Genomic DNA, 12,761 nt, shown 5'->3' on the forward strand with positions numbered 1-12,761 from the left:
CTTTTGTTGAATCATATAGCCATTGACTCTGTCATGCCTAACCTTTGGTTGAATTATATATATAGCCATTGAATCTGTCATGCCTAACCTTTGGTTGAATTATATAGCCATTGAATCTGTCATGGTTAACCTTTGGTTTAATTAGATAGCCATTGAATCTGTCATGCCTAACCTTTGGTTGAATTATATATATAGCCATTGAATCTGTCATGTCTAACCTTTGGTTGAATTATATATATAGCCATTGAATCTGTCATGCCTAACCTTTGGTTGAATTATATATATAGCCATTGAATCTGTCATGGTTAACCTTTGGTTTAATTAGATAGCCATTGAATCTGTCATGTCTAACCTTTGGTTGAATTATATATATAGCCATTGAATCTGTCATGTCTAACCTTTGGTTTAATTAGATAGCCATTGAATCTGTCATGCCTAACCTTTGGTTGAATTATATATATAGCCATTGAATCTGTCATGGTTAACCTTTGGTTTAATTAGATAGCCATTGAATCTGTCATGTCTAACCTTTGGTTGAATTATATATATAGCCATTGAATCTGTCATGGTTAACCTTTGGTTTAATTAGATAGCCATTGAATCTGTCATGCCTAACCTTTGGTTGAATTATATATATAGCCATTGAATCTGTCATGCCTAACCTTTGGTTGAATTATATAGCCATTGAATCTGTCATGCCTAACCTTTGGTTTAATTAGATAGCCATTGAATCTGTCATGCCTAACCTTTGGTTGAATTATATAGCCATTAAATCTGTCATGGCTAACCTTTGGTTTAATTAGATAGCCATTAAATCTGTCATGTCTAACCTTTGGTTTAATTAGATAGCAATTAAATCTGTCATGGTTAACCTTTGGTTTAATTAGATAGCAATTAAATCTGTCATGGTTAACCTTTGGTTGAATTAAATAGCCATTAAATATGTCATGTCTAACCTTTGGTTTAATTAGATAGCAATTAAATCTGTCATGGTTAACCTTTGGTTTAATTAGATAGCAATTAAATCTGTCATGGTTAACCTTTGGTTGAATTAAATAGCCATTGAATCTGTCATGGTTAACCTTTGGTTTAATTAGATAGCAATTAAATCTGTCATGGTTAACCTTTGGTTTAATTAGATAGAAATTAAATCTGTCATGGTTAACCTTTGGTTGAATTAAATAGCCATTGAATCTGTCATGGTTAACCTTTGGTTGAATTAAATAGCCATTAAATATGACATGTTTAACCTTGGTTGAATTATATAGCCATTAAATATGTCATGGTTAACCTTTGGTTGAATAACATAGCCATTAAATCTGTCATGGTTAACATCTGGTTGAATTATATAGCCACTAAATCTGTCATGGTTAACCTTTGGTTGAATTAAATAGCCATTAAATCTGTCATGGTTAACCTTTGGTTGAATAACATAGCCATTAAATCTGTCATGGTTAACCTTTGGTTGAATTATATAGCCACTAAATCTGTCATGGTTAACATTTGGTTGAATTAGATAGCCATTCATCATGACAACATAAGTGCAAACTTAAGCATGTGTGATATGAGCTGCGTAGAAATGGAAATGATCTTATATTCAAGCCATGAAAACAACATTAAGTAAAGTTGTTTTAAAGGAGCCAGGAGCTAGATCTGATGCCAACAGTCTATAAACATGCAGTTTTTTGTAATCATATATACCACAGCAGATCAGCTGATTTAAAGTAATGATTACAATTATATCTCCATGTATTCATCACTTTGTGGATTTCATAAATTATCATTATCAACATATATTACATGTATCATCATAAAGGAATACAGGCATACAGGTGTTTGTGTGTCACTAACAAGCATGTGTAGCATTTTAGTATATACATTTTAAACTATAATTTGTTAAGTTGAATAATATTGCTTATTTCCTTTTTAGTACAGAGTTTAATTAGTTGGTAAGGAAATGAGAGTAACTCTTAATGTAAGATATTTCTTCTTCTTCTTGACAGACAGAGCATAATCATCTTGTTTTTCTTCTCAAATACATCTGACTTTCATTACAAATTAAACATTTACGGGCAGCCAATTAAAAAAAGTATAAAGGACTTAGTAAACTTAATTATTTCTATACAAGGGTAGTAACAAAACTCATGTAACTTACTGCAGGTATTTGTGCCTTCTTTCCTGGTTTAACATTTCCATATATGTCTGTATTCTTGAAGTAAAATGTTAGATCTATTGGAAGCAGGTTTACTACAGTGACAGGGGGCATAATCACTACTGTATGGCCAGGTAGGGGAGACAACCCTCTTTGTACTGATTCTTCTGGAAAATTTTCTCGCCTTACAGCAGCACAAAATCTACATTAAATAAATAAATCTGAAAATATTTCTAACATTGTTTAGATCTATGAATCCTTTTACTCAATTTATTTAACAATTTAGCATATAGTATTAACGAGTAATACAAATTACTTTCTACAGAAAAGGGGAGGTTTAAGTTAACAAATACTGTTTTCTTAATTAATTTTCTGAAAATTTGGTAAAATTTTACAAAGTTAAATGAATATAAATTTTTGCACACATAATCAGAATTGCTAACTATTTTAAGGAATAATTTTAACACTGCTTACATCAATGTTTTAAAGCAGAATAAACACATTGAACAGCAAAACAAGTTAAGGGTATTAGCACCCTAATCAATAAACCCCGCTTTGAAATACCAAATAGTCTAGAACTTATTGTAACTACATTGAAAAGGGGGGGCCAGGTTCAATCCACATAATGGTCAAATTTTTTTTTCTTTGTTTTTTTTCTTTAATAAAACGTTATTTATTTATCTCTGCATGTCCCATTTGGAAAGAAAAAAGTGTTTAATTTTGATTTTTTTAATTTATATAGGGTATTTATTGGCTAAATTATGCTAAAATTCTAGTAATAAATATGGTACCTGATATATTCAAAGTGCAATATAATCAAAAACTAAGACGGTAAAAGTATTTCATATTTTAACAAGATCAACTAAATATACTTTTTTAAAATTTAGGGAAACTTTGAAAACATGCCTCATTTGGATAAATTTTAAGAATTTTTTTAAATTAGGCTTCCTAAGTAGAAAAATGGTCAGACACGAAGGAAAAATGGTGGGGAAGGGTAACATTTTTATACAGATTTTCATAATTTTTATGTAGAAACCCACAAATTTTTTTATTTGGATTGTTAGCTGAATGGTACTATTGTTTCTTACCAAAAAGTAATGGGAAAACATTTTTTCATTAGAATGTTATTGCAGATTATTTAAAGGTTTCTACTTTCTAAAAAAGGGGCCTCATAACATCTGGCTCGAGTCAGAAAAGTGGCCATAACATGATTTCCGTACGGTAAACTTTGTTTAAATTTTGCATACAGGTGTACTTTAAGGTATACATCTGACTTATGATGTCAATTTTTTAGTTCCCGATAGTGCCCATTAGGGTCCTAATACCTTAATGGTAAATTTTCTATATCCCTGTTTCTCGTATTATCGTGGTTTCTCGTATTATCCTGGAATAGTTAAAACAGATGGAAGCGAAGCTCGAGACTTCCATTGATATCCGAATACTTCTCTATTTAAGAGAGCTGTTTCATCTCCGGCAAAAATAACGAAAGAAATGCGACAAAAACAGATAGAAAACAAAATAACTGTGAAAATTATCGTAAAATCCAGAGAAAAAAAAATTAAATTTATCAGTTTTTTTTCAAAAATCATCAATTTTCTAGTTTTTTCCATGTTGCAGAAACCTGTAGCGGGTCTCTGACACAAGGCGCTTCAAATGACAGTCACACTACTATATGTACAATACAGCTCAAAATATTTGTTCCACAAATAGATAATATACAAAACATATGAACTCCAATTAAAAACCAATAATGAAACATTGTTTAACCTTATCACCTTATTTTTGACAACAAAACAACAAAAACACATGCCGCTGCAATGGAAAACTGTAGTATTCATTGCTCAATGCTCATATAACTTATAAGTAAACATAAACTTCATACATTTTAGAGGGATTATGTAAACAACAACACTTAATTGAGTTCAAACTATTTTTAGAACAAACCAAATCATTTGGTACCAAAGAGGCGTCAATATGATCCTAAAAGTTTGATTATGGCCTACCAAACTGATAGTAAAACACAAATAATTACAGAGCTAAGTCATTTAATACTTAATTAGGAGCTGCACTAATGATTTGAACTGGTATGTAGAATAAAATCATCACATAGCGACCAGCCTTAACAACCAATCAAATTCCACGATAATACGAGAAAGCACCTACTTCACATAGAGAGTGAAGGTCAGTATATACAAGCAGAAATATATTTTGTTTTGCTTACGGTTATGATCTTTCTTCCTTTACATTGTCTTAAAAAGATATTTTTCTGGGTATCTACCTAAATAATACTGTACCAAAATGTTTTATTAAACTTATTCAACAAAGTTTAGTCCTTAGCCCCACAATAATACAAGAAAACAGGATACATCCTTCATAACAAAAGACCTATTAAATCTTATCTTCTACTTTTTCAGAGAATAACAGTTCTTTACCTAAAAACTGCATCTGTGTCAGGCATTTTACATTCTCTCAAAGTTGTTTTTACTTCTCCTGGTTTACCAATGTGCTGCCAGTTGATTGGTTCATTTGAATGTTCCACCGGCCAATCACTAGGCCTTATCCAGAGTCTGGATGACACAAATGGCATAGGAATTGACTTTTGTTGACAAGAATTTACAGTGATGTAATCATAGCGGCCTGAAAAATAAATGCATAACAGTGTAAACCCCCCTAAAATCTGAACTTATCAAAATAAGACATTTAAATCATTTTGTGAAACATATTTGTCACTGGTTATTCAATGTATTCCTTGTGTTACATAAGGCCATCACCCCATACCTACTGTCTATTTTAAATGTGCATTATGCCTCAGAAACAACTAACGTTTTTCTTTCTTTAGAAAAACTAGACAGGAGTTTTATGATATTTAAATAATGGTTTTAAAGCATATAACTTGCTTTACACTTGACGTGCTGAATTACAGAATATATATCTCATAGTATTGTATGCAGCCATAACAAAATGCCTATTATTTCAATCAGTTTCATTCCCCATGGTTCATACAGACTTCTCATATGTTAATTTAGGGCCTTTTTAGGGCTTTTTTTTTTACTAAATTTAGGGCTTAATTTTCATGACATAAACAAGTGTCTGATTTGTAGATCTTTGTTATTCATATAACAGTTAACTCCTTGAAAATGATCTCCAGTGACTTTCAACAAGTAATGCTACCTAGATACTTAACAATGGGCTGAAATTTAAATTATTGCCATGATGATGGGCTAATATAGATCATTTAATGTACTATTTATTTATTCGCCCAAAAGACAGAATTATATGTAATAAAAAATATATTTATTTCTGCGCTCAGTTGCCTTGTAAATCATTTAGATTTTGATTACGGTATCAACCGACCAAATAGTTTCCAAACTAAATTTAGGGCATTCAAAATAGTAATAAAGGGTCAGACAGAGCAAATTCAGCGGCTTTTCAGGGCCAGCCATGCAATTTAGGGCCTTTTCAAGACAACCATCAAAATTTAGGACTACGAACCCTGTTCCCAAGATAAACTTTTCAGATTTTGTCATTCCATTTTGCCAATTCATTTTACTTTATAAATCTAATACAAAGCTGTCATGTATTTTTTTTTTCAACTCCTTAAGATTTTTGGGTGCCCTTAATTTCGAATTTCCAACATACCTGGAATAATAGGGTTGTCCATCTTTAACTCTATAGGGGTGTCAAGTCGGTTAGACACCATGAGTGCTGACCTTAGAGTGATCACCTTCCTGGCACTGCCCTCTTGCTGGATATCAAACACAATCCTAGCCTGTTGCTGATCATTCTATAATAAATAGTTTATATTTTTATAGTCTTGCCATATATTGAATAATTTTACATGAATTGCCACTTTTCTTGAATGAACTAGAACTATCTTGTGATAATACTAACTTATGGATCCTAAGTTATATGATCTCACAACATCAAAGTTTTTTAATCTCTTCTGAAAACAGAGGACTATATCTTTGCAAATCTTACTCTATTACAAGCATTACTCTTCCAATAAACAAGCCTTTTATGTATAAATACATAAGCAGGTTTTAACAGAATTTATTTAGTTTGATTGTTTCAGAAGCTTATAGAAACACTCTGTAATTCATTTCTGGAACCAGACAGTGTACTATTGTCTGAATGGCTAATGGTCAGTTATCACCAGAACATGATTGAATATATATTTAAGATTTATTCTAACTACAAAAGCATATGTTTACATGTCAACAAATTCTATCAAACTGGTATCAAAGAGACAAGTCTACACTGAGTTAAACACACATACCACTTTAATGATGGAAGGTTTGCTAACATTTGGTAGGGTATTTCTGAAGTAGATGCCAACTTTGTCCACTGACACTGGACGTAATCCCTGCCATCCATCTACTTTCACAATCAGTTGATTCACAACCAATGAGCTGGATTTCTGTTTTCAACAAAAACCACGGGAATACATAAATCTTCACAACAGAAGAGTTTAATGCATTATAAAACAATTAAAAATAGAATAAAATAAAATAAAATGGAAAACTTATTGTCCTTTTAACACTCAAAATTCAAAATGCTGTCGCACTGGCTTGCAAACAGTTAATGATAAGAATTAGATCTAAGAAGCAAAAATCAAACTATTATCTTTCTTTGTAAGATTCTTTTAAACTATAACTGTCTCTGAATATTTTTAAACTATAACTGTCTCTGAATATAAGAAAGTAATAACTTTCACAAACTGTAAATTCAAAAACCTGTTTCTGTACTTATTAGCCAATGACTTTTGAATTATAATTAATTAGTCCTTAAATAAGTCTTGTATTGTCTATAACTATATTCATAGCATTTTAAGGAAAAAAGCATACTATTTCAGCAGCCAATAGTATGAAAACAACTGTACATTTAATGCATGGCTTTTTACTGATGTTTTTAAAGACTTGTGTACATTGGTGTTTCAAAATTTAGAGTAACCTACCTTGTGTCTTATCTTATCTTTCCTCTGGAAGCTGAAAGTTTTTTCCTGATTCGGAGGCACATATATCATTTCAGATTCATTAAATCTTTGCTCTGAGTATTTCAGGGTGTCTGCCCCGACCAGGGACGGGTTAACAGTGACTGGTGCAAACCAGACTGGAGATCCAGTATGGTTACGTACAGCATATGGTGTAAACAGCTGACGTCTTCTAGCTCCACTAGGTGAGTATAGTTCCTTCTGAGATCTGTGCAAAGATAAACAGCCAAAATTGAAATGTTTGTCATTTTAAATCATTTAATTTATAATTTTTAAGAACCATACTAATCAGGTAAGGTTAGAAATCAAATATTTAAATAATTTTCCTCATATGCGGACACTCAAAAGCATATAAAGTTATATAAACTATTACATTGTATATCAAAATTAAAAAGTACAGAAATAAGTATAAACATAAGAAACAATTTTAGCAAGACTTATAGAGAAAAAATTATGCACTATTAGAACCTCATTACTACATTTAATGTTAAGACATACCCATCTTTATGTTTGTAGTAATCTTCTGTCCATTTATCCTTGGTCATATTGTATAGTTCTAACAATGTACTAGTTGCATTGATGTTCAATACATCAGGAGCTGAAACACAAAAATTATACAACATTTATACCTTATTTTCATGTTACAGGACCCATTTTGTAAACTTAAATATGAAATATACAAGTACCTACATATACTGAAGATAAAGGGTGTACAATAAGCATTTTCAAAATTAACGAACATGACATGAAAACTGTGGACTGTTATCAAAATAAGTCCAATTTAGTTATGTTTATAAATGATAAATTATAAACTACAGTAAAGTTTTACCTGAAATTTCTATGGCTAGCTTTTCCTCTGCTTGTTTATAGTTCTTCCATTGGGCATGACACCTAGAATAAAATAACAAAATCTAGTGTTCATTTTCATTAATAAGGCACTGGCTATTATTCAATTCACCTTAGCAAGTTTAAGTTGCATTCTAAATCATGAATATTGTTAAAGTTGAATGGCCACTTTGTAGCTTTTTATGGTGAAGAAAACCAACAAATACCCTGTTCAGCCTTACTTCAGGCACAGACAGGCTCCTGTGTAGAACATTCCATACATTGCACACAGCTGCATAGTCAATAAGAATACATTTGAGCCATGTCACGACAAAACCAACATAATGGGTTTGCGACCAGCATGGATCCAGACCAGCCTGCGAATGCGCAGGCTGGTCCGGATCCATGCTGGTCGCAAACACACTATGTTGGTTTTGTCATGACGCGGCTCATTTTTACCCTTACCATGCTAGAACCGAAAGTGATTAGCCTGTGCCACCAAAACAGCCAGGCTAACCTGCACTGCACATCCATGCAGACTCACCAGACTCTACATGGAGGTGGACAAACTTTAAATTATCATCTTAATATCACAAAATTAATAATAGACGGTTCAAAACATGGAAATCCTATAAAAAAAATTTAGCAGGTTAGTGGAATTTAAATAATGAAATGTATAATAGCAAATAGAAAAAAATATTCTATCTACCTCCATTGTTCAATGAGTGGTTCCCATCCTGACAGTGTCCTGTTATAGTAATCCCCTGCTATCTGGAACCCGGCTTTACCTTCCCTACCAGGTTCATATTTCAGATCCATACCTATACAATTATAGTTTTATTAGTTATAAATCCTTAAAATGACTTGTCCATACAATCTATTATTAAATTCTGGAGCTTATAGTTAGAATTAATTATGAATATTAAATTTAATATTTTAAATATGGTATCTTTCATATATTAATATATCAAAGATTAGGTAAACAAATCATGCTTAGTTTGTGACAATGAGCAGTAGTGTTGCCATTTCTTTCTATGAGAAATTGATACGATTTTTTATGCAAACTAATATTTTTGTTTGCTTAAGAAGCTTAAGTGCTTTACAGTAATTGTCCTGTCACTTTACAGTAAATTGCCTCTGAATCATTTCATCTGTTTTGATATCTTAATCTCTTTCGGTATTAAGGAGGCTGCCATCTGCTGTCTCTATTGTTTGTCTGGCAGGACTCTCATATATAAGAGCTATAAACAGAGGAAAGGGTGGGAGTTGGACTGGAAGTTTTGACAAAGAATGGAGATTGAGGCTGGGTATTTGGTATAATAGATTAGAACAACATGTGTAAATGAATATGAATATGTGTGGAATTAAAATTATAGTAAAAATCTTTGTCTTTTTTGTGTTATTTTATTAAAACAACTACAAATGAAATGAGGAACTTGTCTTGATATGATATTTGCAACAATGTCTAGCCTTTGATTGCTACCGTCAAAGGTGTGGTTTTGTTACAATAGTATTTGTATAGTGGGAGCATGAAGCTATGTAATTTCAATCTGAGAGTACCAACATCTACATACTAAATATAGGTCTACAAAAACATTTTTGTGGATAGGATAGGACTCACCAAAGAAGTTGAGCTGTATTAGAGGAACATCTGCATCTAAACAATCATCTATAAGGCATAGGCAGAATGTTGTCATATTTACCTGTATAAACACATAGATATATATATTTGCATGTTTGTACTAATTAGTACTATATTTCAACAACATAACTACCAAAAAAAAGTTGTCACAAAAACCAATTTATAAAAAGTTCATTGAGGTAGTGTTACTATGTATCCGTTGAGTGAACAAACTTACTTATAACATTGCTTTTGCAAATGTTGAACTACACAAATTTCAGACATCTTTTATAGAGAAAATAAATATTGAAAAAATAAATGTGTTATTATGTGACTCAATACCCTGAATTTCCAAATTTAAATGATATATTATTCATAAAACGTGAAATAGAATACATTATGCTATTAATGGTCAAATGGACATTAAATATCATATTTCTGAAACCATTATGTTGAATCATTCAAAATTCCAAATAAACTTTCCTATACCTTAGCAGATGTTATTTTAGAATCAACATAAAAAGTGAAATAGAATATTTTCCGTTTTAAATGACCAAAACAATAGCATCATATTTGTATAATGAAAACTCTACATAAACTTTCCTATACCTCAACAGCTGTTATTTTAGGATCATCTTTCTTTGGTTTAACCACTTTAGCATTATCTGTCAACCATACAGCAGCTTCCTCCAGATTGTCCTTGTTTAACTTCAAAGATTTCAAACAATCCTCTCGACTGAAGTTCATATCCATTAACTTTGTCATCTGTGCTTCTGTTGTGTAAGAAAACATTTTTTAATATTTTTATATGTTGATCATTTTGACACAAAAATTTTGTAAATGCTCAGATGGTGACACTGAGCAAAAGTATTTTTTGTTTTGCTTTTATTTTTCATTCAGAACTTAACAATTACATCAAGCATGTTATTCTTTATTTACGTTCTGTTCGTTTGGTTTAGGTGCCAGTTTACATCAATTTCACTAATGTACCTTTAAGTATATACATGTATCTTCAAAATGCTCCTGGCATCTGTCACAAGTGAAGTGTAAAAACTAACCTTTTTCTTCAAGTAAATAAGTGCTATCCACTTGACATGAATTATAACTTATGAAACACTAACATATGTACAGGAATAGACATAATTATTGTCAGCAAACATACTGTCAAGGAAATACTTGTAAGATCATGTACTAAATATTTGCAAAATTAACCATGCTCACCAAGGAGCTACCATCACAAGCCAATTACTTGTGTACTTATTATATTCTGTCATCATCTTATTATGTAATTCTTATCTGACAACTGTTTAATTGTTATCTTTTTTCTTTCTCTTAATTTCTCTCAAAAGACCAATTAAAAGCATAAATGAGCATTAAATAATTCAAATTTTACAGAAGAACAACAACTGACCTGTGAACTGTGACACTGGTGACTCAGCTGTTTTATTAGCTTGTAATGCTTGTTTAGGTAGAGAATCCATTATAGCCAGAAACATCTTCATATCCTGGTATGACAATCTTACATTCATCGTGTTACAGTTTATCTGAAATAACGTCATACAAGAATGTATTCAATTAATGTGTGTCTGGAAAACAATATATTCATTTTACAGATGTCAACATGTGTCAATGAATCAATTATCAATAGTAAACAATCATCATTGATCTACAAGGGCCATAACCCAGTTTCTGAGATTCACCACCACTTGATAGTAGTTTGTTTGTTTGTTTTCTTTTTTTTCTTGCTGTAGCCTTTTAATCTAATACCATACATTATTTTATTTACTAACAAAACAAAAATATCCCTTCAGGATAAATTCTTCTAAAGTTATCCTGCAGAAATCAGTTATTTTACAAAAAAATGTTTTTAAAAAAGGGCATAACTCTTTCAATAATATCTGAATTTCAGCAAAATTCAAACTTAATTAACCTGTGTTTTGGTATAACATAATTACAGGCAAAATGTAAACAAAATCACTGAAAACCTTTCAAAGCTATCCTCTGGAAACAAATAATTATATGGAAAATTTCCTTACAAAGGGGCATAACTTCTATCTATAACAAGTTGATTGCTGTGAAAATCAAATTTAACCTGTGTTGTGATGTAACATGACTTACATACCAAAGTATACCAGTTTTTTCTGGTATATAAAAAGATAATGAAAATCTTTTGTCTATAATTATTATAACAGTCATATAAAACCCTAAATAAGAAAAATATATTGTTTTGTTTAGTTTAATTCAATACATACGTCTAGAAGCATTTGTTTGAGATCAAATTCTGCCGCATCAACCAGTCCGGCTGTAAATGTGTTAGGGTTTAACAATAGGTAGAGGGTTTTGGAATCAGCTCTATAGTGACCGACATTGGATCTACAATTGACAGGGCTGTTTCTTCCTCCGCTTGTAGAGAGCACGAGAAAATCTCCAAACTTTGAAGAGTACATGAGAGTAACTTGTCCTGAGCTTTAGGTCTGTACGATAATACTGATGTACACTGAAAATTAAGATGAAACAAAATTGATTTCTTATGTACATTATGAGGTAACAAACAACAAGAAAAATTAACAAAATATTCATAAATTAAATTACTAGTAAACAGCAAACATTCTGATTTGATTTAAAAGGGTTTAATAACAAAAGAGAAGAACCTCTTAAAGTTAAGAGCCTTTAAATAAGAGCCTGTGTTAAAACAGCCTTTGATAAAAACTGAAGGCATATTTAAAAAAATTAATATACCTCTTGTTATATTCCTAAAGCTAAAGAAAAATTTCAGTTAAACAAAACCAAGTACATGATGTAAAATTACACAATGAAACCCAAATAACTTATAACCAGAATACCCATACCTTTCAGGATGACAGCATTGGTATCAGCAGAGGCCAGATTCTCTACAACAACAAACTCTGTTATCCCTTACAGTTTTCAACTTCAACTCAAATGGAACATCAGTCTGAGAGAAAATGAAATTATTAAGTCTCTTTGATTGTTATTTTTCAGCAATTCTAAGTATCAATCATATCTTGGATACAATCTTAAAGATATCTTTTCTTTAGTATCTTTTACATTTACAACCTTTCCTTAAGGAAAATATATAATTCGCTTGTGTTTTTTTTTATTGTTTTTTTATCCATGCCATTTTTTTATCAAAGTTAATTGAACTTTAGAACCTC

The 12,761-nt window shown here is 31.2% G+C and overlaps 1 protein-coding gene across 1 annotated transcript in view; it reads right to left on the minus strand.

Annotated features, from left to right (window-relative positions):
• Positions 1-12,084, minus strand: part of LOC132756400 (intermembrane lipid transfer protein VPS13D-like) — a gene marked incomplete at its 3' end in the record, with an annotated part of 35,615 nt that extends 23,531 nt beyond the window's left edge. Inside the window, 12 exon segments of the mRNA XM_060747468.1 lie at positions 2,156-2,354; positions 4,585-4,789; positions 5,792-5,936; positions 6,429-6,569; positions 7,107-7,350; positions 7,641-7,740; positions 7,972-8,033; positions 8,677-8,788; positions 9,589-9,670; positions 10,198-10,361; positions 11,000-11,132; positions 11,841-12,084. Coding sequence (XP_060603451.1) covers positions 2,156-2,354; positions 4,585-4,789; positions 5,792-5,936; positions 6,429-6,569; positions 7,107-7,350; positions 7,641-7,740; positions 7,972-8,033; positions 8,677-8,788; positions 9,589-9,670; positions 10,198-10,361; positions 11,000-11,132; positions 11,841-12,035 — 1,782 coding nt within the window.
• Between the last annotated feature and the right edge of the window lie 677 nt (positions 12,085-12,761).

Source organism: Ruditapes philippinarum, unplaced genomic scaffold, assembly GCF_026571515.1.
Source record: "Ruditapes philippinarum isolate M1 unplaced genomic scaffold, ASM2657151v2 ctg9595_1_1_1_1, whole genome shotgun sequence".
Classification (NCBI taxonomy): domain Eukaryota; kingdom Metazoa; phylum Mollusca; class Bivalvia; order Venerida; family Veneridae; genus Ruditapes; species Ruditapes philippinarum.